The sequence below is a fragment of the Liolophura sinensis genome, chromosome 1 (genome assembly GCF_032854445.1).
Source record: "Liolophura sinensis isolate JHLJ2023 chromosome 1, CUHK_Ljap_v2, whole genome shotgun sequence".
Classification (NCBI taxonomy): Eukaryota; Metazoa; Mollusca; class Polyplacophora; order Chitonida; family Chitonidae; genus Liolophura; species Liolophura sinensis.
Genome location: NC_088295.1, coordinates 88,148,454 through 88,175,907, shown reverse-complemented (window position 1 = coordinate 88,175,907; position 27,454 = coordinate 88,148,454). Strand labels below are relative to the sequence as shown.

The window sequence follows — 27,454 nt, the reverse complement described above, 5'->3', positions numbered from 1 at the left end:
GAGTACCGTAGCATATCCTACAGAATACGCAGTCTTTGAGTTACATCACAATATAAAACTGAGTCATGTCAGTGCAAAATGACATTGCTGCTATCCCACATGGTCAGGCTACTAGCCTACATTCTAACAGAAGAGGATTTGCTTGTTAATGAAACTACCAACAGAAGATCATCATTTTGGCAATCTTTGACATCCAAAAATCTAATCCTGATTACCTAATTAGACCTTGATACCACCATGAATTCACTGTACACATATATGCACTATTACAGTAGTGTGTTTTTCTGTAGAAATTTTTCAGCAGACAAAAAATATTAGTACATGTACATTCAGAGACCATCAACTCTTGCCATTGTTTGACCTTCAAAAGCTTATCTCACACTCCAGCTGACATCTGTTTGTTCTGCCCATTCATGACTGGAGATCTGCCATTGGCTGGCATGCTGGTTTCAGTCATAGTGTCCGATCATGTCATATCTTCTTGGTTTAAGGCATTTGTTGCTCATTTATGAGGTGCTAATACTTAGGGTTAAATTGATACAGATGACAAGAGCACAGTGTATAAGGGTATATGGGACAAAATGGGCTGTGTCCATTAATACTCTGTCATCAGATTACTAGGACCTCTTGCCCTGAAACTAAAAGTGTGTGGAAACTAAAGGGGTGTATGCTTTATATGCCCTTCTTGTTGTAAACTCTAAACTTGTCACTGTCTACAGGAAGGTGTAGAGTTTCTTTGGTGCCCTGGCATAGGAGGTAGTGGTAACAACCTATTTGTCTCAGATTTAGGTGGTAAGGTGATATAGACAGGGGTGTAACTGCTTGGGAGTCTTATTTCCTGGACAATCCAGAACAGAGTGAGCTTAACTCTTCACACAGACATGGAAGACGAGTCATGGACAACCTGTGTCTAACCAGGCTCACATTTCAGTCTTGTTTCCTTCTAGATGGTGACAAATGTAACTGATGGATGTGTTGTAAGTGGAAGGATCAGCTCCCATATGACTGGATACTCCAGTATACCACAGTGAGCAATGACACATGTGACATGCTTGCCTTAATATGTGGTATATACGTTTTGATAAAAGTCATGAAAGTAAAAGAAACATCCTCCTTTTGTCTCTAAATTGGATTGGAGGTATTTAGATTTTTATTATGACTATTATGACTATTATAATTATGCTAAGCATCAGGTAAAATTTGTGAAATCATTTTTGAAAATATTTGGAATGGCTATACCTGATAAATGATTAAGATGAAAGTTTACAGAATTAATAATGCAATAATTTTAGGTCAGTTGCATAATCCCACTGCTGTATTGAATGGCCTGTGAATGTCAGGAGAGGCCAGGCTGAAATATAATAATGGTTGTGGAAAACATTGAAACTTTTTTATGCTCCTCACAAAATAATTAATTTGTTAGAAGAGGGTTTTGCTCAAGGAACTGTGCTGACATGAAAGACTTAGTTACATGTACAATTTAAAAATACTTCAAGACGGAAATGGATTAAGTCAAGGGAGTATTGACTGAGGCATGGGCAACTGGAATTCATATTTGATGATGGCAGAAATGATTAGGGACAAGCTAACGAAAGTGAAATCGCCACGCTGCTTAAGTTCCATTTCCCAGTCAAATTGGCCTCTTCACTCACGCAATGCCAGTGTGCAGCTGCTGAGAAGCCTTGGCCACACATCTCCCTTCCATTTCCTCTGACAAAAGAATCAATTTTTCTCGCTGAACTATCTCAAGACGACATCAATTTGGTATCGGTTTGCCTTGTCTACTTACTGAGTATACACGAAAGTAGTGGTGTATTTGAAAGCCCCCTACTCACACTTGAGTGACCTTTCTGCCTTTGATTCTGCTCCCATCCTCTCTGTTAAGATCCGTGGAGACAAAGAGATGTCTAAGATGTGGTCAATACTCTTCAGTTATCTCTCCCAATAAAGCCCTTTGTGCTGACAATTATATGTGGAACATAATTATCTCAAGTATGTGTAGACTGTGAAGGGGCAAGGAAAGAAATTCTTGTCTTTGGTGGGATAGTGGGTAAATCTGCGTGTGAGCGAGTGTTTGTGTGAGTTTAACACCTGACTCCTGGGTGAAGTGAGCTGGTGTAAGTGACAGCTCATCGGTAGTTGATCTTGATCGCTGACCAACACTCCTGAAGGAGACTGCATATCCTGGGTATTGGGTCTTCTGTACTCATGTAGACTGCATATGGCCTGCACGCTGTTCACATCCAGTATTTGTGTTTGTCAACTGTACATGTAAACTCTTAACTTTTCTGCATTTGAACATTTTTCGTCGTCTAAAATTGTCAGAGGTAGATCTGTTGACATTGGATGGCTGGATGATGATATCAGGTTACTCTTTCATTGTTCTGATTAGTGAGATTTTCTCCAGATATGGTTTCAACAGGAATACATCTCAAGTTCTATATGGAGAATGTCAAGTAACTGCATAAAACTGGGTGTAAAAAAAACTCAGTGCAAAGTGCTGCAGTCATGTTTTGAGTCAACTCGATAAAACGTACAAGCGAATGAGTAATTAGTGTTTCCATGGAAACACTGATCCTGCCTTTTTGAGCAATAATAGGTTGTCTCTTTCTCATTATTACAACTTAGGTGACTTATACAACAGCGCAAGTAATTAGAGACGAGGTCGCTTTAATACTGAGGGATTATGGGAAGTTGGAGCTCTAATCTGATTGGTGTAAAATTCCATGCTGTTTTGTGCAATTTGGTGATTGTAGATGTGGATTGATCCCACGGAGGAGATACAATCATGGAGGCTTTTTGTGCCTGCATCATTTTGTTGACTTCCTTTGTAACAGGTAACATTGTTGCAATGATGAAAGCAGCTGTGTTACGCATCAACTCATTGCATACTCTGTAAATCTAGATTCTTTGTGCAAAACCAATCTGGAAACTCTGCGAGAATAATGGGAGATTTTATGAGATTATCAATGAAAATGATCTTCAGGGGTTACTTTAAGAAGACGTTCTCCTTCAGATTATGCTTTGTGATAAAATTCGCAATATTACCAAGCTGCAAAACTGAGGTATGGTTTGTTCTTTTACACATTAACTTTTGGAGTATTCTGCAATCATGTCATCTGTTTTCTTAGAGCTGGGCATTGATGTAAAATTACATATCTTATCTCACTTATGATTAGTTTGACTTTGTTGTGAAGAATCATGACACGGAACTCAGGGAAAAGATTGGGTGTGCCAGGACGGGGAAGTCAGTACTAAGGAGCGGAAATGAGGGCTGTCTTGATCAGTCTTAAAGCAGAGAGAACGGGCAGTGCTGTCAGCCGAAGACCTGTGCTCTGCCAAATCTGTCTGAGCGGTACGATTTGAAAGCCTCCCTTCACCAACCAGACACAGCCAAATGTTCCCCACCACTCGCCTCATATTGGGATTTCACAATTTATGGGACACAGTTGGCCGCTGCCACTTGTCAGCCGCCTGATGTTCTACTGCTTGACGACTAAAGAATTACACAGCCTAGGACATTTGCATGGAACCTGCAATATTCCCTTCAATTTAAGAGGGTACTTTAAGAAGATGCCAAAAATTCAGAGAGGTGTTCACTTTGAAATAGAAGCATTCTAAGAAAGATATGGCCAATTTAGTTGAGTTTATGACCCGTCTATCAGCCCCTCAGTCCGTTGATCAGTGACATATAGGGTGATAACTGAGTCTTATTAAGGGAGCGTCTGGGTGGGTAGTTACCATTTCTCAACTGGCTCACGCAATCTCTGACCGAACCCACGACACAGCAGGGTGAGGACCTTTAGGAAGGGGTGGCTCTTCTCAGGTGTCTCTGCTCATTACAGAGAATAATCTAGATGTCAGCCTTAATTATATGTGTGGAACTTGATCATGTAATCGCTTGTTGAGTTTTGACTGCAGTTTCTGGACGATGTTCGGGGAGACAATGTAGAAGCTTCACTTTGCATGTGTACAAGTATTGATATCAGCTATCTGAGAGAGATGTTCATGTTTGACCAGGAATCAAGCCATTTTCATGTCAGTGCTTATTACCTGTTATTAAATTGTTTTACCTTGATTTTAAAGTTTGTGTTAATGGGGGAGGGAGGGTGGGTATACTTTGAGTAGTGCAAGAATGGTAAGAATTTAAAATACATGCTGTTCCTTTTGTACATGTATTAATAGCTAAGTCCAAAAGGAGAATTGCAAACAGGCTGCACAGAAAGAAATGTGATAATTAAAGAGTTCTTTGTGTGGAGTTGCTTGACCAGAAGATGCTAGGAGAAGATGATCAATGAGGCAGCCATACCCGTCATCTCCTTCCTCGTTAAAATACTCTTTAATTAAAAAAAACTTCTTTGCTTGTTAGCGTTAATTAGTAATCTGTCATTGTGTCGGTTGCATTAGACTGGTGGGTCAATTTTGTTGGAAAATATTTCCTTTCTTTTCTGAGAAAGTCCATCTGAGATAGATGAGAAGCGTAAGATGGATGGGCGGATGGCTTATTGTTTGTCTGACATTGTCTAGCCTCCTTAGGATTTGGTCTCTGATTACAAAAGATTTAATCAACTACAGTCATTTATCCAGACGCATGAGGCTGCACAGTGTATAGCTCAGTGACATGTACCAGCCATCTAAAAGCATTGTTTTCATTGCTACATGTACATATTGACTGATGTATCATGGAGTCACAGAGCATTAAGTCTACACTGAACAAGTAGGCATTAGCCTAGATATGCCTACTAATCACCAGATTGTTCTACATTTACCAGTAATTAGCATATACAGGTGATAACTTAAGAGACCGCCCCAAACTGTACTTTATGCTGTTGTCAATTAATCAGTTTTTATTTTGATTTTTTTGGAAGGGTAGGAGGGTTGTGTTGGGAGAGAGGGCAGTAAGCATTTGGAAAAATGAAAGATACAAGGTAGATCTTTGAGGCATTGGTTTAATTTTTCTTTCAAATATTAGTATTTTGTTTTAATTATAAGCTGCTTGAATAGAACTTAAAATGTGAATGCCTCTTCTAATATCGCACCACAAGTAAAGCTGTTGATTTTTGTAGCCACTTTTGTGTGAGAAAGAAAAAAGAATAAAATGATATTAATAATAATAATAGGTGTTTTGGGACATCAAATGGTAGTCAACTTTTCTAGATTGGTTTTGTGTTTCATTAATATCTTGAATGAATCATATTTTGCTTTAGGCTTTTCATACTTTTTTGTCAATAGTTTCCAAATGTATGAAGCAAATGGTGTTATTGGACATTTGTTCCGTTATTAGATCATATTTTTGGTCATAATAATAAGATTTGCTGAGATGAATAGATGGTTACCATGGAGACATAATGCTGTGGTTTTGTCTAGAGTTTGTGCCTTTGTCTGATGCCTTTGTCTGATACACACAGCTTGTGTAAAGGTGTTCTCCAGGGAGGTGGCCCCTATTGTTTGGGATATACATGTTGTGTCTGGGAGGTGGTCCCTATTGTTTGGGATATACATGTTGTGTCTTGGAGTCGCAGTTTAGGTTTATGAGAGATAAAGCCAAGTATTTTGTCTGAAATATATACATAGGCCAGTCTATCCTGGTCTAGGATGTTGTTTTGATGTACTTCAGTTTAGTCCACACTACGAAAGTAGGTTTTCTATGAGAAATGTTTCCATTGAACACTGGATTGAGAAGATGTTGTAAGTTGTATTGGGTAGCAGTTTTGTCAGCTGATGTCTGGGATAAGCCAAAGTGACACCACAACACCTGTCTTGTATTATAGCCTGCCTCAGGGACCTCTGCTGTACACATTGCTGACATACCATCCCTACGTCAGCTGCCAGCCCTTCTCTGCTCTGCATGTTACATAACACCATCCTTCTTCTTCATTAATCACCTCTAGAAACAAGAATATTCTCATGGCTAAATTAGGCAATTGCTATCTGACACATCAAACACAAGAATTTTATTTCCCCATTATTTAAATATTTATCAATGCCTTAATTTCCAAAATCTGATAATCCTTCCACTCAAATTTAAATTTAAAACATGACAATGAAATGTAAAGTGTAAAACTTTTGAGACACTGGTTGAGACAATAGTATAATGCCATGCATTGCAACATACATGCATATACCATAAATACATACACACAAATACTTAGTTGCTGACTAACCAATGTATGGAAAAGGTTTGTTGCTTAAAACTCAACATATTCAACATTGCAAGTTATTATTAGGTGAAATCTGGCAGCGTTTTACTTTTACATTTGCTCTTAGTTATTTATTTGCTCTTAGTTATTTATTTGATTGGAGTTATTTATTTGATTGGAGTTCTAAGATATTCTCAGGACTGTTTCACTTATAAGACGACTGCCAGCATTAAGATGGGAAGAAACTGGGCAGAGCCCAGAGAAAACCCACAACCATTCACATTGCTGAAAGACCTTCGCTGGAGAGGAAGCCAGCATGAGCTGGACTTGAACTCACACTTGTACTTGTAGTATACACTGAATTTACTACTGAAATCTTTTGAATTCTAAGACTTTTGGATATAGAGAACTCCATTTATGTGCACACCTGTATGAAGCACTATGGTACATTTACTTCAGTGTTGGACAGCATAACACAGATACATGTAGCTGGATGGATTTAACCCCTGCAGTGCTCCTGTTACTACAGCACGTGTATGTGAGACAATGAGGGGTTTAGATCTGTAGTAAAGGCAAGCTTTGGTGAATGCATGTGGTATAGACATTGAAATAGTTAGCAGGCATGCTGGAGAATGCGTACCTGGTGTGAATGATTGTTTACAAGTATTTAAATGGGAAATGTGCACTTTTTACCAGGCTAGTTAGGAACGTAGACAACAATGGGCAAATTAAAAGTGACAGCTGGGATCACAGCGTTTTTTAATAAGCCTTACTGATGCAGGAGTTAGGAAGGGGGTGAAGGTATGTTAGTTCCTCAAAACATTTAAACACCTCACTGTAACCATGGTTACCACTATAATCATGTTACAGGCGTTACAACCATTGTATATGGTGTGTTGACATCTTCTGCATACATGTACATGTATACACTCAAAAATAGGGCTCTTCTGTTTGAACTTGTGAACTTGTGTCCACAGTACATGGTTGTATATACACATGTGTAGTGCACATTCTTCACATACTTGTAACTTTCATTTGAATTTGAATTTATATTTATTTATTTATTTCATTTGGTGTTTTACACTATACTCAGTGGAGGCATCCAGCATTACCGTGGGAGGAAACCGGGCAGAGCCCGAGGGAAATCTATGACCATCCACAGGTTGCTGACAGACCTTTCCACATATGGCCAGAGAGGAAGCCAGCATGAGCTGGATTTGAACTCACAGCGACCACATTGGTGATAGACTTCTGGGTCGTTGCCTCGTGCTGGCATGCTATAACCCCCTTGGCCATGGAGGTCCCCTTTACATTTATAGATTACTGTTCATGGCACTTGAAAAGCATATTTGATCTCCCAAACATGTAGTTCCAGTTTCCTCCTACCGTAATGCTGGCCGCCCTCATATAAGTGAAATATTTTTGAGTACAGCCTAAAACATCAGTGAAATAAAGAAATAAAATCAAACATATACATGTAGTAGGATTAGTTCATCAGCACACATTTCACTTTCAGTTGTGTCTTGAATTCTCAGTTCATGCCCATTAACAGTTGCAGTCCATCATGCCCATCAACAATTCCAGTCTATCATGCCCATCAACAATTCCAGTCCATCATGCCATCAGCAATTTCAGTCCATCATGCCATCAGCAATTTCAGTCCATCATGCCATCAGTAATTTCAGTCCGTCATGCCATCAGCAATTTCAGTCCGTCATGCCATCAACAATTCCAGTCCATCATGCTATCAACAATTCCAATCCATCATGCCAAATCAGGAATTTCATTCCATCATGCCACAACAATTCCAGTCCATCATGCCACCGGCAATTCCAGTCCATCATGCCATCAACAATTTCAATCCATCATGCCCACAACAATTCCAGTCCATCATGCCCATCAACAATTTCAATCCATCATTCCCACAACAATTCCAGTTCATCATGCCCACAACATTTCCAGTCCATCATGCCCACAACAATTCCAGTCCATCATGCCCACAACAATTCCAGTCCATCATGCCACCGGCAATTCCAGTCCATCATGCCATCAACAATTTCAATCCATCATTCCCACAACAATTCCAGTCCATCATGCCCACAACAATTTCATTCCATCATGCCCACAACAATTTCAATCCATCATGCCCACAACAATTCCAGTCCATCATGCCACCGGCAATTCCAGTCCATCATGCCCATCAACAATTTCAATCCATCATTCCCACAACAATTCCAGTCCATCATGCCCACAACAATTCCAGTCCATCATGCCACCGGCAATTCCAGTCCATCATTCCCACAGCAATTCCAGTCCATCATGCCACCGGCAATTCCAGTCCATCATGCCTATCAACAGTTCCAGTCTATCATGCCCATCAACAATTTCAGTCCATCATGCCCACAACAATAGACCTTACTGATTGGTCAATTGAATGGACACATTAGTTTCAAATGGTCATTCATTCTGTGTGTTATGTCATATTTGCTTTAAGCAAGAAAGGAACAAAAAGCAGTGAAAAGAGATTATGGTTGGACATTAATAGGTGTGTCCAATCCATCCATGACATAGTAAGTTAATGCAGAGAAAGAGAGAGAACAATAAATGCATATGGAAGCAGACATCTCCAGAATATTTACTCTGAAGTTCTTAATTGAGCTGTACTGCCATACAGGATATTACATGTAATGGTTTTGTGTAATGTCAGTGACTGAAGGGATGGAGATACTGCTCTGTATCTGCTTGTGCAAGCCTGGCCACTTTCACCTGAACTCGTCTCTGACACTGTATACAGGGGATATGTAAAGAGCTAAAGAGAGTTTGTTACATGGCATTCCTGCTTCATGACATCAGAAGGGAGAAGAGCGGCCATGTGGCAGTCTGGTTTACTGTTCCCTTCACCCTAGACATAAGGGGCCAGGCTAAGAGGAGAGACAGGGTTTGGGTTATCTAAGCTATTCACTCCCCCCAGACTGAATCCTGTATACACAGCTGTGTTACACTAGACAAGCTCTAACTTTTCCAACGTATCCTACATTTGTCCTTAATCCGACTTTCCTGTCTCTCAGATATAAAAAACATGTTCTTGTAATTTTTCTGTGACATTTAACATGTTTGTAGGAAACTGATCTGTCTTACTTCTGGTACAAATGAGAGGTATCTGGATGCTATATACTAGCTGGCTTTCTCGTCCCTGTGTCCATGCTATGCTATTGATTGATCTTAACACATGTATGTGTATTAATACCATGATTATGAAATGTCTATTGCCATAAAGATCCCATTCATATACATCTTGTTTGCTTACTACATTTTGTAAGTTTTTCAAAGTAATGTTCTCTTGTGATAATCAAAGTCTTCTTCAAAGAGTGAGGGTCAGTTACAAGGATACAAGAACTAAATTGGTTTAGATATGATAATGTTTTGTTTGAACTATGAAGTTTGGTACCCGTGGTAATGTTTTGTTTGAACCATGACATTTGGTTACCTGTGATAATGTTTTGTTTGAACTATGAAGTTTGGTACCCGTTGTAATGTTTTGTTTGAACCATGACATTTGGTTACCTGTGATAATGTTTTGTTTGAACCATGAAGTTTGTTTTACATGTGGTGGTATTCTTTTTGAACCATGCCATTTGGTTACCTGTAATAATGTTTTGTTTGAGCCATGAACTTTGGTTTACCTGTGATGGTATTCTGTTTGAACAGTGTCATTTGGTTACCTGTGATAATGTTTTTTTGAACCATGAAGTTTGGTTTACCTGTGGTGGTATTCTGTTTGACTAATGTCATTTGGTCACCTGTGCCCATAAGTTTGGTTTACCTGTTATAATGCTCTACCTTTCAAACACTGATAACAGTTAGGTGTACCTAGAAGTTTGGTTTACCTATTGTAATGCTCTACCTTTCAGACACCAATAACAGTTACGTGTACCCACAAGTTTGGTTTACATGTGGTAATCCTGTACCAGTAACTGTTACATGGATGCACATGTTTGGTTCCCTGGTGATAATGCTCTGCCTTAAACACCAATAACCATTACATGTACCCACAAGTTAGTTAACCTTGAAGGCAGGGTCTTTTGATAACACCCTGCCTTCAAAAGACCAGTTACATGTACTGATGTATGTAATCTGGCTCCCCATACTCAGTTGCTCTATGTATTCCACTACTACAGCTCTTCTGTCTGTGTGTCAGTTATGTTCAGTCTCACACACAGTTCTTTGTCTCACTAAGTCTCTGGCAGACCCGGTACGTGGCACTCTACCAAACTCTTAATTATCTCCCTAAATTTCGCCCGTGTAATGGATCGTAGTGGTCTGATAGACATGCATGCACTTCTCGCTTTAGGAAATGTTACTTACATGTGCCAAACTCCAGGTTGTACGCACAGTTTTGGATTTTGACTGGTTGCCAGGACAGATATATTTGTCAAGAGGTTCATGTTTAGAAGTGAGTTTGAGGGGCAGGGTTTAGTTTGTACCCCTATTAGCCCTGGGTGTTCAGCTCTGGGTGTATAAGAGAAAAGATTCCTGGACTGTGTCAGTTAGAAGTGTATCAGCGTTTTAACTGTTGTATTTGTGATGTATGAAAACCTTATTGGTAGCATGGTTTAAGTGTGCAACGATAAACACCCAACCCCAGCAGGCCAGAATTAAATGCATTATACTCTGATGAGCTGTCAGCTACAAACCCAGCTACACACCCAGCTATACAGACAGCTTAAGAGGTGCAGGAGAAAAAACAGATGATACTTTGCATTTCTAGGTGAAATATAAAAGTAGATCTTTGTAATAGGTAGGGAGAAAGGTGGCAACACTGGACGAACTGTGGAATAGTGGTTCAGGGGAGACTACTTCGTATCATAAATATTTAAAGCAGCTGAAGCAGAGAATGATTTGTCACTCTTCTTATGTCTTCAGGTTAAAAAAAATTTGAAGAATTTAGTAAATGTGTGATACGCAACTATATACATGTAAAAGCCATTTGAATAATTATTTGGTGTTTCTTGTGATTTTTTCATAGACCCCCCAGGCCCGCCAGAGATCTCAGGCTATACCAATGGCCAGGCAATCCGTGCAGGGGACACATTGAAACTGGTTTGTGTCTCAAAGGGAGGTAACCCACTGGCACAGGTGATATGGTTTAAAAATGATCAAGAAGTGGACTTTTCATACACAGGGGGGAACAACAAGGCCGTGAATGAGCTGGCCTTCACTGTGCAGGCCACAGATAATGATGCTGTGTACAAGTGTGAGGCCTCCAATGTCATCCCTTCCCCAAGACCCCTTACAGCATCCTACAAACTCATTGTGCACTGTAAGTAAACAGCGGTAAAGAAAACCTTCAGCTCGGCTAATTCTCACTCATGCAATGTTGACGTTATTGATAAGCTCAGATTGAGTTACAAAGACCAGCAGGGAAAAAAGTTAAAACAGTACAGTAACACAAAGACATGTAGACTTCTGCAATGTGTAAATTTAAGGTGAGATCAGGGTGGTTTGAAAAAAATTTAACCAAAGAAACGGGAAAAAGGTATGTGTATTAAGGTGGTACTGATAAGTTTAAGAAAATTAGAAGTCAAAAAAATGTAGGTTGATATTGAAAAACAGGTCATTATCTACATAATTAATGATACGTTAATTGGCCATAAATTAATATGAACAAAAATAAAATGTGTGTACAATGATTGTTGCAGTCGCTCCAACAAAAGTTGAGATAAGTGGTCAGAAGCTTGCCAAGGCAGGTGAAGAGGTAACGTTGAGTTGTGTGACCACAAACAGTAATCCAGCTGCTGTGGTCACCTGGTTTGCTAAGGGGAAGCAACTGCAGCTGCCGAAGTCGGCGACGCGTGTGGAGCCTTCTCCTGATGGGGGTTACATCACCCACTCTGATGTCACTGTCCAGCTGACAGACCAGGAAAACAACGTCATCTACTCATGTCAGGCCACGAACAGTGTATTAGGTCTGACTGTGACGGATGCAGTCACCCTCAGCGTTCTCTGTAAGTACACCACCAGTCACAGGTGAACAGTTATCTCTCGCAGGGCTGAAATCCCTTAAACTAAGCTCAGTAGGAAATGTTTTCAACAAAGACCTTGAAAGACCTTGACAAAGAGTTATTTTGGTTTAAGTTCCTAAAAGTCCTTGATTTTTTCGATGTTAAGTATCATGGTGCATGATGTATGAAATGGACTGATATCGTCATGGTGCATGAAGTTTAAAATGGACTGATAAGTGAGCAACCAAATCCCAAGCTGTATCTGTGTACCTTAAGTGCTGGAAAAGATATAGGATATTAGGTCCTTGAAATAAAAAAAAATATTTTCCTCAACACAGGCAGAAACTTATCTGTGGTTGTTAGAGAGCAAAACAAGAATTTAATAGTAATAATATCCGATTTTGTAAATGAAAATGAAAATACAATTACATATTTCTGTTTTAACACCGACGTGTACACAAAATACCTGAATAAATAACTGATACCTTTCTTTGTCTCAGGGTAATGAACTTCTCATTGATGTAAAAAGAAACACCTGTCCAACACCTAACTTAATGCTATGTTCTCCCCCAGACCCGCCCAATCCACCCATCATCCCAGACTACACATCTGCCTCGGCCGCCATTGCTGGAGAGCTCAAGAGAATGAGTTGTACCTCAGTGGGTGGCAACCCTCCCGCTACTCTCAAGTGGTTTAAAGGTGGGTCGGCAGGTGGACGTAAAGTTGTACACTTGGAAGTTTCCTTTTTTTATACACTTCACTGAAAATAGTGTGTTTTGTTGTCATTGGTGACTAAAAATAGGACAAAAAATAAACCGTGCATAGAGTAAATGATCTATACTTCCAATTTTGACAGAGATGCACATTTTGTAAGATTCTTTGTAAGAGTCCTATTGATCTTAGAAAGGTGTTTGGAAGGTACATGTGGAATGATACCTTACTGCAGAAACGCAAGTTTGGAAGGTACATGTGGGATGACACCTTACTGCAGAAATGTAAGTTTGGAAGGTACATGTGGGATGACACCTTACTGCAGAAACATAAGTTTGGAAGGTACATGTGGGATGACACCTTACTGCAGAAACATAAGTTTGGAAGGTACATGTGGGATGACACCTTACTGCAGAAATGTAAGTTTGGAAGGTACATGGGGGATGATAGCTTATGGCAGAAATGTAAGTTTGGAAGGTACATGTGGGATGACACCTTACTGCAGAATGTAAGTTTGGAAGGTACATGTGGGATGATAGCTTACTACAGAAATGTAAGTTTGGAAGGTACATGTGGGATGACACCTTACTGCAGAAATGTAAGTTTGGAAGGTACATGGGGGATGACACCTTACTGCAGAATGTAAGTTTGGAAGGTACATGGGGGATGATAGCTTACTGCAGAAATGTAAGTTTGGAAGGTACATGTGGGATGAAACCTTACTGCAGAAATGTAAGTTTGGAAGGTACATGTGGGATGACACCTTACTGCAGAATGTAAGTTTGGAAGGTACATGTGGGATGATAGCTTACTACAGAAATGTAAGTTTGGAAGGTACATGTGGGATGAAACCTTACTGCAGAAATGTAAGTTTGGAAGGTACATGGGGGATGACACCTTACTGCAGAATGTAAGTTTGGAAGGTACATGGGGGATGATAGCTTACTGCAGAAATGTAAGTTTGGAAGGTACATGTGGGATGACACCTTACTGCAGAATGTAAGTTTGGAAGGTACATGTGGGATGACACCTTACTGCAGAATGTAAGTTTGGAAGGTACATGGGGGATGATAGCTTATTGCAGAAATGTAAGTTTGGAAGGTACATGTGGGATGACACCTTACTGCAGAATGTAAGTTTGGAAGGTACATGGGGGATGATAGCTTATTGCAGAAATGTAAGTTTGGAAGGTACATGTGGGATGATAGCTTACTACAGAAATGTAAGTTTGGAAGGTACATGGGGGATGACACCTTACTGCAGAATGTAAGTTTGGAAGGTACATGTGGGATGATAGCTTACTACAGAAATGTAAGTTTGGAAGGTACATGTGGGATGACACCTTACTGCAGAATGTAAGTTTGGAAGGTACATGGGGGATGATAGCTTACTACAGAAATGTAAGTTTGGAAGGTACATGTGGGATGACACCTTACTGCAGAATGTAAGTTTGGAAGGTACATGTGGGATGATAGCTTACTACAGAAATGTAAGTTTGGAAGGTACATGTGGGATGACACCTTACTGCAGAATGTAAGTTTGGAAGGTACATGGGGGATGATAGCTTACTACAGAATTTAAGTTTGGAAGGTACATGGGGGATGATAGCTTACTACAGAAATGTAAGTTTCAGCAACAAACGTAATAATGTTTTATGACATTTATTATTACTTGTTGTGTCCTGAATGTTAGCAGTTCACCACTCGGAATAGCCATTGTTTGATGATGAGGTCAATGTAAATCTATAAGAATGTTATGTTGAATAAATCCAAAATGTACTTCTACCTGTCTCCACATCAAGCTTTATCACTCGCACTCTTTCAGGTGATACACCTCTGGATTCGGAGGTAAAGAAGGTGGGCACCATCGTGACGGCGGATGTAGCTGTGGTGCTGAAGCCGGATGATAATGGTGCTGTCTACAAATGTCAAGCCTCAAACGAAGCTACCACTGAGCCACTAGAAACAAGCATCACTTTAAAAGTTTACTGTGAGTAATTTACATTACACAGTAATTTACATTTTCAAAGTTACACAGCCCATAAAATCTGTAGGTTGTAATGATGTAGTAATACACTGTGTTTACATATCTGCTGTAAAGGGGGATAACATTTCATACAAGGGAGATAACTGCAGGAGACTGTCGAGAAGGAATTTACTGAACAGGATAGTGTTGTATTTGAAATGGCTACTGAAATTTCGGGTATGGATGACCTAGCCAAAACGTGAGTATCTTGAGTTGTTGAAAAAATTGATTATGTGATTTGATTATCCTGATATAAGATTGTTTTATACCCTCCAGATCCTCCGGAGACTGTCAACATCACAGCAGCCCCGTCCGACCCGAGAGTTGGCCAAAAGATGAATTTAACCTGCGTCTCGTCGCCTAGCAACCCAGCCGCTGTCATCACCTGGATTAAAGATGGCTACCAGATAGATGGGAATGACGGAGGACAGACGGATACAAAATGGGGTGGGAAGATAACAACCAACCGTCTAGAAATCGTCCCTACTTCAGATGACCATGAACAGGTTTACGGTTGCCGAGCAACTAACCAAGTCCTTGACCAATCAGTGAATGATGCTGTAACTTTAGATATTTTGTGTAAGTGGTAAAATTTAAGTGTTCAAGGTTTTTTTTTTATCAGCTTTAACATGTTATGTATTTACATGCATGCTGTCACTCTTAAGATGGTGGAGCTTGAATATTTCAGATACAGTCTAGCCGTTTAGTCCTAATTATGTGTTCATCATGGTTTGATATTTTAAGACTACAAACTCAACGTTATTATAAAATTTTCAATTCTAGGACCTATAGCTAGAGTTTATTTAACAGCGTGTTTGATGCTTCTGTAAGGAAACTTACAGATATTATATGTAAGACATTTATCTCTTTATATGAAAAGTATTCATGGGTTTAGAACCACTTACTGCACTCTAATGCTTGATTGATTGATTTATTTATTTGATTAGTGTTTTTTGCCGTACTCAAGAATATTTCACTTATATGACGGCAGCCAGCATTATGGTGGGGGGAAACCCGGCAGAGCCCGGCGGAAACCCACGACCATCCACAGGTTGCTGGCATACCTTCCTGTGTATGGTCGGAGAGGAAGCCAGCATGAGCTGGACTTGAACTCACAGTGAACGCATTAGTGAGAGGTTCCTGGGTCATTACGCTGTGCTAGTGCGCTAACCAATTGAGCCACGGAGGCCCACTAGTACTTGATTGAAGTTGTTTGTATGCAAATTGATAAATTGATAAAAAAATACTGTTGGCAGTCAAACCAGAATTTGACATGGAAGTGTCACCCGCAATCATCCTTATTGTGGAAGGTGAGAGTAAAGTGGTGAACTATACAGTAAAGGCCAATCCGACGGAGGTAACGTATTATCTGCAGCGAGATGGGATACGGCTCAGTCTAGAGGATGACTTACCTCGCTTCTCCATCAACGCTGGACTCTTGTCTATCGAGGAAGTGGAGAAGGGAGATTCTGGGCTCTATACTCTGGAGGCTGAGAATGCTGAGGGGTCCACACTGCTTAACATCACAGTTGACGTTCAGTGTAAGTAATGAGTATAGCTCTGTTGACCTCTTCACTAAACTTTGTAAGTTATGTTTTTCATAAATTTCTTTCATTAGAGACACTTTCTAGGCTATTAGTACCATAAGATGACACCATTTAAAAGAATAGTCAAGAAAAATTGAGGTACAAAGTTTTGTGGAAAAGGGCTCCTCCCTGAGAGTTCACTATCAACCATCAGCATTATGGGTTTGTTAACACTTCCTTACTGTGCTGCAGAATTACCACATTTTGCTGCATCTCTGGTCTGGAAAGTGCCTCTAGGCAATACACAGAGACTTTTCAAATCCAAGATTATCTGATTTTTAATAGCAGAAATTACTTCCAAATGTGGGTGTGTTTTTGTCTTGGTAAGATTTCGGACCAGAGGAATCAGGACTTACCTGTAACTGTCTGTTTTAGTCCCAGCCACCATTTCAAGCATCTCCACCCCAGTATTCAAACAGGAGGGAGAAGTGGCGTTCTTTGAATGCGTGGCTGAGGCCAACCCCCTTCCTCCAGACTCTGTCACCTGGACGAGAGAGAATTATGAACCATTCGCCTCAAAAACCAAGCAGGAGTATAAGAATGGGCGCTCTGTGCTGACTGTGTATGACCTGGAGAGGACGGATACTGGAGCGTTTACCTGTACAGCCTTTAATGGGATCGGTGAATCCGTCACTGAGCTGGCACATTTGATTGTCAAATGTAAGTGTGTTAACCAAAATAGTAAAGTAGTGTCTTTTACACAACAGTTATAACTTGCTTAACAACCGTGACAATATTTTTTGAAGACTTGCTTCGTGGTGATGGATGTCCTTTATGACAGTTTTGAAAAACTGGCTGCTGCATTTGGTGTTAAAAGCAAATTCTATTGATGTTTAAAGCATGAACTGTTGTTGTCATATTGTCTTACCGCAGATGTATACCAGAAGCACCACTTAAATATTGAAATGTTGGTGTTAAGGTGTTGACTTTTACATTGTAGTTTCTCCGGTAATTGACAAATCCAGAGAATATGGCAAATCTGCTAGTGATAAGGGTGCCACGGGCCGTCTGCTGTGTAAAGCCCAGGGAGCACCAAATATTACATTCACCTGGATGAAGGTAAGTAGCGGATGATTTAATTAAATTGAAGTTTGGGAGTGAAATGCCTACATGCCTTCATGTGTGTGTTTCAAAGAAGATCGTTATACAAAATAAGTAGCTGAGGAATCAGATATTTTTATTATGTGGTTTGTTTATCTTGATTTTAAAGAGATTTTCATTACCCTGCAAGTTGCAAAGATATGTAAATACCTGTAAATAAGGATGTTGGTATCATTATCACAGGTGAACAATGTCACATCCAGCAGCTAGTGAGTTTATGTTATTGTTTGTTCTAATAGGGTGAGGAAGTTATCAACACTGCTGGACCAAAGTATGGGGTTGAGTCGAAACCACAAGAAATGTACAGCATAGACTATGAAAATGTCCTGCTGGTCAATGATGTGGTGAAGAAGGATTATGGGACATACACATGTAAAGCCACCAATGACGAGGGTGAAGACTCATTTGACATCATCTTAGACGGGACAAGTAAGTTGCCTATAATAAAATGTCAAGGAATATATGCTAGCATTATGAATTGGGGAGTGAAAACATTTTTTCATAATTTTCATTTATATTACAAACATTGTGACCAGTCTCAAATTGCATGGTTTGTATTTTAATCTTATATCCATAATGTCTGTTTTAGGCAAGCCTGACCCGCCATACAACATACGCTTTGTGAATGCCACGCACAACTCTGTGACAATTGCGTGGACACGGGGTTTTGATGGAGGCCTCCCACAGACGTTTAGAGTCCGGTACAAACCTACAGGCGATGAAGGTTACACTTATGTTGATGTTAAACCCAATAACATCACAGTCTACACAGTTACAGGTAAGCTAGCTTGACAGTGGGGAGTAAATCTCTATGTTGTTTTCATCATTGTTGAAGAAACCTTTTGACACTTTGAATGGAAGATGGCTGCGTTGCATTATGAATGTTTTCAGGTACCTAGAAACCTTGGTTTTGCCTTATTATCACTGAAGTGTAAACCCTCTGATCTTTGGCAGGGTTAAAACTCGGGACACATTATGAGCTTACATTGCTGGCCTTCAATGACCTTGGGGAGAGTGAATACAATATAGACGGAATTGTAGCCAAAACTTCCAGTGAGTATAGAATTCTTTGTGCAGTTGACCAGTTGTTTTATGTCCCAGTTGAGTGAATGTTCTACAATGATGTTTGCATTGCTGTCAGAAGAAAAGTTCTCTTTGGACTCATATGATTTATTTCATTTATTTGATCGATGTTTCACGCTGTACTCAAGAAATTTCACGTATACGATGGCGGCCAGCATTATTGTTTTTGCCTCCTGGGTCATTGTGCCGTGTGATGGCGTGCTAACCCCCTTTGGCCATGGAGGCCTTGACTCATGTGAGTAAAGCCAGTTTAGGATTTCCTGGAGCTTCTCAAATTCACTTAGTGGATTAATGTAAACCTTTTAAGTAAATACAAAATTTCATATCTTAATCTTTACCATTTTATCCATTTTTACCGAGGTAGTGAAATATAATATTTTGGTGAAATAAGAAGTGGTGGTTCATGTGTATTTCACATGAATTTGTATTTCATGTTTAGGTGTTGCTCCTCCGGAGGAGACCACCACCTCAAGTTTCTCTGGTCAGGATGAGGTACCTTTGATCATCATTCTTGTCGTTTGCATCGTCGGTGTCTTCCTCCTAGCCTTAAATGTTGCACTTATCCTCTACTTCATCCGCAGAAGAAGGAAACGATTAGAAAGTAAGTACTTGTCAGTTCTCAAAGGTTTAAAGCTTTTAAATACCCTCAGATTTTAATTCTGTGAAAGTTTAAGTTCAAATTCTCAAGTGTCTTGTGCAGCTGTAATCACAATTGAAGACATCATGGTCAATGTGTAAATGTGATGTGTATTGTGTTCCCTGTCAGATGGCAGTGACTCCACCAGCCAGACTAACACTATAGAGCTGTATGGGCCGAGTAAGGAGACAGCCCTTTACCCAATGTCACCCTCAGAGGTAGATTCAAGGAGTTACACCAGCTACGACAAAACTATAGATGACTTTTCAGATGACCTCAATAAGTCCTATGACGTAAGTACAACTTTTACAACAGAACGACCTCAATTTTCATTTCATTCATCTTGTGCTGGAGAAGATGAGCAAATGAAGTATGTGTGCAGAATTAACTGTCTACGTTCTCAACATTTTTGAAATTATTTACATTAAATTGGAAATTTTTTTTTGTGGTTGATACATTTACAGACTCAGACTGACATTTACAGTACATTTGAGTTCTTAACCTGGAAGATGACCTTTTGTTTCTCATCATATATAATAATGCATGTTTATCCAAATGTCTTGAATTACATGTATATCATGCGTATGTAGTAGTGTTATACAGGCTTTTTTATAATCAATCTAATTCAGTTTGTTGTGTTTTTTTTTTTCACATCTCTGAATATAATATTATGTGTAGTGCCACAATTGCTTAATGTCACAGCTTTTTATTCTTACAAAAATGTTCACGCTCTGAATGTTATCCTTGTGCGGAGATTTGCTTCATAGACTCCATTGAATAACCTAACCCAACTGGAGAATTCCTTATCTTCACCTTGAACCGTTTTTACACTGCATGTCCCGTATTTTGAATTCCGGGTGTTAGTCGATGTAAACAAACTTGATAAACTGCTGTGTTCAGCTTGAGACTTGGATTCAAGCCTGGAAGAAACCGGATATAACAAATATGTTAAAGTTTGTGTACATTAAATGCCCTTTGCAAATATTTTCCTTATATACCCAGCCGAGAAAGCCGTGGTATACATGTATGTCTGCTTCCTGTTTGCTTTATCTTTGTGTCAGCTGATTCCCCTGTGCTGTTAGACTACTAACCTGATGCATGCTGCATGCTGACCTTTTATCTTTGTGGGGTATTTTCTTACTTACCTTTCAGTGCTCGTTACAGGACGATGATGTCAAACGTGTGTTTTTACCTCCCCATGATTACTCTGGTCGGCCATACACGCCGTCACGACATGACTCGCCGCGACTGTCTCATCAGCGGAAATACCCCTCGTCTCAGACCACTTACCTGGACGACAGTGACAGGAAGTCACCATGGAGATCTGAAGGTGAGTGACCAACTGCGGGCATTTGGGTGGAAATTTCTGAGGAAATAGCTAGGTAAACACTGCGGATGTGCCCCTATATTAGCGCTTCGGAAAATTATGCAACTTGCATAAATTCGGCATAAGTTTGCATGATGCATTATTGTGGGTATTTTCTGTGATGTTAGGTGCTACATGCACCTCTCTCTAGGGCCAGATGGGAGACAGAAGACATGAATTAATAATCAGATCAAACCACCATCTTGTCTGGAAGGTAGTCTTAGATTTGACATGTAGGTAGCACCAAAAAGCCCTTGGATTTATCCCTGAGCTCCTATTGAATGAAGCTGATGTATCCTAGTCAAGATTATACTGTTATTTCTTTTCAGATCGTAACACATACAGATCAGCAACACCAGTTAGAAAAGGCAATAGCACGTTTGATGGCCCGCCACGGGGAGAGATTCCATATAATGACCAGATCCGACATAAGAGTCGGTCTGGGATTGTGTACGACCCTGCTGGCAATGTGATTGGTCGAGAAGACACCAGGCCCAAGGTAGGACCATGGGTCCTGAATGCAAATGTATGTGTACTTCTTTTTTTGTGACTTTTTGTTTCTTTGCTTTTGTTTTTTTTTTTTGGGGGGGGGGGGGGGTATTTGACTTCTGTTTCATTTTATTTGTTCCTTCTCCCTAGATTCACGTAGTTTTATTATAGACTGTACACAACACAATGACCATAGCATGGACGGGAATGTCATCAGTGCACAGAATTAAGGTAGCCATTCCAGTGTATATACTGATTTTCAGTTCACAACTTGGTTTTGTTTTTTTAGGGTTTTTTTTTTGTTTGTTTGTTTCTAGCTAAGGCAGACTACACCTGTCTACAGTTTTATGTGAGCCCTTAGTTACCCTGCTTGTATACATGTATGTGGATGTATAGCCCCAGTTGAGTTTGTTACCTGCATGTGTATTGCTAGGCAAGACAATACACGTAGATGATTACCTGAAGTTCCCTTCACTTTTCAGAGCCTAAATGTAGATGCTGACCGGCCAGCCAGTAGGAACTCCAGTAAAAATCCCCCTCCCCCACCCATACGTTCTTCAAGTCGTGGGGCCGCGGATATCCCCCCAGTCCCCGCACGGAACTACTCCCCACAGGAGATGCCCCCACGCTATGGCCCCCCTCCAGGTAGGTCTCCCTACTGGGCCAGGCAGCTGGCACCTACGTGAGAGTGCTGGTGCACTGTCACTGATCGAGTCACCATCATGGTCACATATGTGTAGCTCATTATACCTACCACGTAGATGTATGTGTTACCCCTCTCATCAGGTTTAAGTCAGCACCTGTACATGTGTGTCTTATCTCACCTGCACGTATTCCCCGTAGCAAATCATACCCTGAGATGCATGTTTCGTCATCGGTATTTTAGCACTTCTCTTCACAGCTGCATTTAGTGGGTAGAAGTCTTTTGTCACCACATGCATTGGTAACTTTTTGTGCACAGGCATTTTAAAGTCTTTTGAAGAGTGTAATATGCCTTTTGTGTGAAACCGTTGTCAGTAATTCTTGTTTGATTTTGAAACATGGTTTTCACAATTGACCCTTTGATACAATTGTTGATGTAGTATACTATAATTGCCGTATGTTTAAATTTGTAAGTTACTAATATGTCATTCTGAGTAGCTCACTCTGAATATAACATCAACCTATTAATGTTTAGTCATTACAAACAGTATGATCCACAGTACAGCCACATTCCAGCTGAATATCCTACACATATCATGGCTCCACGATCGACCTATGTTGGGCCCACCATGGTCAGATCATGTCCCATTGGTAATGTATGTTGGGCCCACCATGGTCAGATCATGTCCCATTGGTAACGTATAATGGGCCCACCATGGTCAGATCTTGTCCCATTGGTAACATATCTTGGGCCCACCATGGTCAGATCATGTCCCATTGGTAACGTATGATGGGCCCACCATGGTCAGATCATGTCCCATTGGTAACGTATGTTGGGCCCACCATGGTCAGATCATGTCCCATTGGAAACGTATGATTGGCCCACCATGGTCAGATCATGTCCCATTGGTAACGTATGTTGGGCCCACCATGGTCAGATCATGTCCCATTGGTAATGTATGATGGGCCCACCATGGTCAGATCATGTCCCATTGGTAACATATCTTGGGCCCACCATGGTCAGATCATGTCCCATTGGTAACGTATGTTGGGCCCACCATGGTCAGATCACATGCCATTGGTCATGTATGATGGACACACAATCCAGACAGAATCCAAGTATCATTGCACCACCGTGGTACAGTACAGCACAGGCTAAAAGTCAAAACCAGGCAGGAGATTAGCGCGATCCTGGAGGTCTTTTAGAGAGTTTGTAGACAGTTGCCTGCAGAGTCAGATATCTGTCCACTGTGACTTATCACACACATGTTGCTAAGCATTAGAAGGCCTACACGCTGGCTGTGGGAAGTTGTTGATGGAAAATATAGTTCTTTGTTAGAATGATTTAAAAGATTTTTGAAGGACTAACACAATACATGAAATTGAAGTAGGACATCTGCTGTGTGTGTTTTTGATCGCAAAGTGGCAATCTTTTAAGTAGTGATTTATGAGTGAGTTCAAGCAAGATTTGTAATGGATCACCATGACTGCTAAAACTAGCTCAGTCTTCATCTCCCATAAGGTGGACAGATAACTTTCATTTCTTCTGTACAAGGTTTTTCTTGTTGTGGGAGTAACTTGGAAGCGAACAATTATCTGCGTTCGATGATTTGATCGCATATTTACTCCCTGTAATCAAGTTGATTTTGTTGTGCAGAGGTAGGTTACATATTGCAAGATAAACTTTCTGCTTTTCACAGCTAGTATGTATTCAAATAGCTGAAACACTGGCTGAACTTTCGCTTGCAAACAAGAATGTGTCTGTAGATGGAACTATATTCACACCTTCCGACGATAATCCTGCACACCTCAGCAGGTCTCCGACACAGCCCAGTAGAGGGTTTGTCACGTGCCAGTGGAGCGTTATTCAGTATATCGGATCGCAATACCAGCAGTAAACAATTGACTTTTAGTCTGAGCCTTACTGTACCATCATGGCTGAACGATCCGAATAACACTTTACCACATGATTTAACGACATCAACATAACTGTTGCATGGGTATGTTCTTGGAGAGAGTCAGTGTGAAAACTGTACAACAATGTAACTATTTAGATGTCTGCAGATTATTTACTGAAGGTAATGATGACATCACAGCATCATTTGCTGATCTTCCCTGTTTGTACAAGCGATAAGTTTAAAATGTACATTGTATTATCTATGCTGTGTTTATACATACATAATAGTCAGATTACATAATAGACTACAAACATCGGTAAGGGAAATTGTCATATAGGAAAAAATACTTGCCATAAATAAGTTTGTAACAAACACAGCATAAACACTGAATTCTGATGAGGATGGCAGAATGATGGTACCATGATGGCCAAACCATCCACATGTGACACAGCCATGATGGATGTGGAATATTTGGCTAGGATTCAGATGAACTCTAATCTCTTGCTTGTAGCTTCTTGCCATTGCTGTAATTTATATTTAGGTAGCTATTTGTTGTCATCACATGCTGTGGATGTGAAATCGGCTGGAAAGCTATAGTAACTGTTTCTTTAAACTTTTGTACAATCTGTTTCAATTCATAACTGTAGTTCATTTTGTTCTGTTGTCTGTAGGAAGCCTGGTGAACTCGATGTCAAACCCGACGTATGAAGGTCCGAATCCCCAAAGAAGTACAAGTCCGCGAGGAAAAGTGGATGTGAGGGGACATCTGGTGTAGTTAAGATAGACGATGACTTTGCCAATGTTAGTTGGGAGGATGTGTATTGGACAAGATCTAAACACTGACTGTGAACAGCTGTACCAGATAGACAGTGGCTGTGCCAATGTCAGATTGGAAGGCTGTGTATGGGACAAGACCTAAACACTGACTGTGAACAGCTGTACCATATAGACAATGGCTGTGCCGATACCAGATTAGAAGGATGTGAATGAGACTGGATCTAAGCACTGACTGTGAAGAGCTGCACCATATAGACAATGACTGTGCCAATGCCAAATTGTGAGGATGTGTGTGGGACTCGATCAAAACACTGACACTGAACAGCTGTATCATATATAGACAATGGCTGTGCTGATGCCAGATTAGCAGGATGTGTGTAGGATGTAGACAGTGGGAGCAGCTGTGATCTGTGTACAGTATCTAGAGTGTTGATGTGGGACATACAGGGTCCCAGTCTGTGCAGTGATGTGACTGGGTTTAGATCAGCTGTCAGAAATAACTCCCTCTTCTTCCCAAGGGTCTAGTGTATATGTTGGGGTGAGGAGCTGATGGTGACCCCTCTGGCCAAGAGCTGCCCACAGCAGTGAAGAGCGGATTTCCTATAGACATTAGGTGAAAAGATTCAGGATTGATAATCCTATTTCAAAAAGTGAGGGCGAAAGTACATTTGGCACGTATTAGCCTCTGCCATGAGGATGGAGAATTCAGGGGGGTGTAGCTATGCGCCTGACCTGTGTCACAGGGATGGGCTGTGTTGTGCCTAACACTTCATTGCACCTGTTTGTCTGAGATACCAGAGACTGGCCTGCAATACTGTGTTGATGTGATGGGGGCCTAGAAGTTGGCATAGAGAACTTTGCTGAGCCAAGTGTCATAAGTAGTCGCTGTTTGTTTACAACTGTAGGCAGCTAGCAAACTGTAAACAGGAGGCAAAACAAACTTTTACTGGGTCACATATAATAATATTTTGGTGCTGATAAACTGAAGGACTGCTCTGCTGTAGAATCCAGAAAACCTTCTGGTCCTTTCTACAATCCTTCTTTGTATTTCTCTACTCCTGTGGCATAATTTTGCTTGGTAGAATACTAGGCAACTGTGTTGATGTGGACACTGGACTGTTATGTCTAGGGCATCCTGATGTCGTGTCAGTTTTGATAAAATGCATAAGGTTCATATTGATATGACTGTAGTTCCACTTAGAATCGGCTCTATACTGAGTTCTTCTAGAAGCCGTCTACATGTGCAGGTACTGTTTGTTGACTTAAGCATGTGGCTTCAGTCCCCATTGAATTGCCAGCAGTAGTTTGTTTGTGTTCATTTGCCAGTTAAAATGTTGTTTAATTTGAAAAGAACAGTCAGGTTTGTGATCACCTGCCATGTTGGAATATTATGTATTATAACTATTATATAATATATATAGCATGCACGTACATGTATATGAAGCATATCAAAAGACAAGTAAAAATCTCCTGTTGTGGTATAAACTATTGAATGCTTTTCAGTTTAAGCTATAAGAGGACAGTGGGTATGTGCAGCCTATTGATACCTATTGGGTCCCAGAGTATGGCAATCATATCTGTATAGAAGTCTGTGCAGTAAGAAGTCTCAGATTGTGACTGGTGTCTGGTTTACATTATCCCAGCATTGAAGAAGAAGGTGTTTTTAGGAGTTTGCAGATTTGGGGGACAAGATGGTGGTCTGGATGCAGCATTTCTTTTAGAGTCATTCTATACATTGGAATCATAAATCAGCTTATATTGCATCATGACAATCTCATATCTCAGTTGCATCACCAAAAGTAACCAGTTCTTGCCACCATTCTCATTAAGTAAAGGCCCAGTTGCACAAAAGCTACTTATGACCTACTGGTGTGTGGTTCGCTGTGATCTTTTCTTTGTTGTCAGTAATGGCTGATTTACACAGATTGAAATTGACGAAAGTTTATATATGATTGTTTGCACTGTCCATTCAATGCTGAGCTGACTAATTGGAATTGATAACTATCCATATTTTCAGATTCATCAAAATGTACCAAGATCCTGCACTACTTAATTGTTGCAGCCTCAATCCAGGATTGTGACAGTCCTCAACAATTTTTGGTTTGCAGGCTGTCCTAACTACTCGTAAGTGTATGTGCGAGCCTTAAAGTGGCAACTGATCATAGGTTTTTGATACAGTGTGAACCTGACAAGTATAATGGAGAAGTGACTCCCAGGATTGTGTTTAGTTTGGAATTGGTTTGAGATGGATCTGAAACATTTTGGCCATGAAATCGGTGATATGATTGAATGTGTTTGTCTCTGTTACTGGTTACAGCGTGAATGATTGAATGTATTTGTCTCTGTTACTGGTTACAGCGAGAAAGATTGAATGTGTTTGTCTCTGTTACTGGTTACAGTATGAATGATTGGGTGCGTGTGTCTGTGTTACTGGTTACAGCATGACTGGTTGAGTGTGTGTGTCTCTGTTACAGCATGAATGGTTGAGTCTTTGTCACTGAAGAAAGAACTCTGAGAAAGATATCTAAATGTAGGTATTGGTATGATTTTTGAATGGATGAAGTTCTTTCTGTGAATGGAATTAGTGTGAACGGTTTAATGTCAGTGGTTAACGTGTTGTAATGGAGTGTGTGTTGTGTCCGTTGATATGTTCTGTGGATAGTTAAAGTATGGTAAGTGGAAAGAAGATGTGAGTACGACCATGTGTTAGAAGTTTGTTAGCTTTTTGCATGGATCAAGTACATTCTATAAGTGATAAGAAATGTGGAAGAGTGCAAGTGATCGAAATGGATTTGACTGGCCAAATTGTTCTGTTAAGGGCAAAGTGAATTTTACAGTAAAAGGTGGCGACATGGTTAAACTTCAGAAAGAAGTGCTGTGTAAGTAATTTTCACCAACATTGATATGAGTGTATTTTACCTCCATGGTTAGACAAGTGCTGAATATATTGTTACAGTGTGTTCTAAAATATACATTCATATATGTATGTGCAGTTAA

The 27,454-nt window shown here is 40.2% G+C and overlaps 1 protein-coding gene across 4 annotated transcripts in view; it reads left to right on the top strand.

Annotated features, from left to right (window-relative positions):
- LOC135462001 (nephrin-like) overlaps window positions 1-26,738 on the top strand; it is an 82,526-nt gene extending 55,788 nt beyond the window's left edge. The window contains exons 5-21 of one of the 4 annotated variants that reach the window (XM_064739324.1): window positions 11,167-11,460; window positions 11,840-12,145; window positions 12,716-12,841; window positions 14,678-14,842; window positions 15,155-15,457; window positions 16,135-16,419; window positions 16,840-17,124; window positions 17,405-17,523; window positions 17,805-17,994; window positions 18,155-18,343; window positions 18,520-18,618; window positions 19,088-19,249; window positions 19,415-19,578; window positions 20,450-20,615; window positions 20,981-21,177; window positions 21,623-21,785; window positions 24,352-26,738. In XM_064739324.1, the coding sequence (XP_064595394.1) occupies window positions 11,167-11,460; window positions 11,840-12,145; window positions 12,716-12,841; window positions 14,678-14,842; window positions 15,155-15,457; window positions 16,135-16,419; window positions 16,840-17,124; window positions 17,405-17,523; window positions 17,805-17,994; window positions 18,155-18,343; window positions 18,520-18,618; window positions 19,088-19,249; window positions 19,415-19,578; window positions 20,450-20,615; window positions 20,981-21,177; window positions 21,623-21,785; window positions 24,352-24,455 (3,317 nt within the window). In that variant the 3' untranslated portion in view covers window positions 24,456-26,738. Of the gene's footprint in view, window positions 1-11,166; window positions 11,461-11,839; window positions 12,146-12,715; window positions 12,842-14,677; window positions 14,843-15,154; window positions 15,458-16,134; window positions 16,420-16,839; window positions 17,125-17,404; window positions 17,524-17,804; window positions 17,995-18,154; window positions 18,344-18,519; window positions 18,619-19,087; window positions 19,250-19,414; window positions 19,579-20,437; window positions 20,616-20,980; window positions 21,178-21,622; window positions 21,786-24,351 lie in introns of all 4 variants that reach the window. The other 3 variants (XM_064739325.1, XM_064739323.1, XM_064739326.1) reach the window with 3 other exon arrangements.
- The last annotated feature ends 716 nt before the right edge of the window (window positions 26,739-27,454 follow it).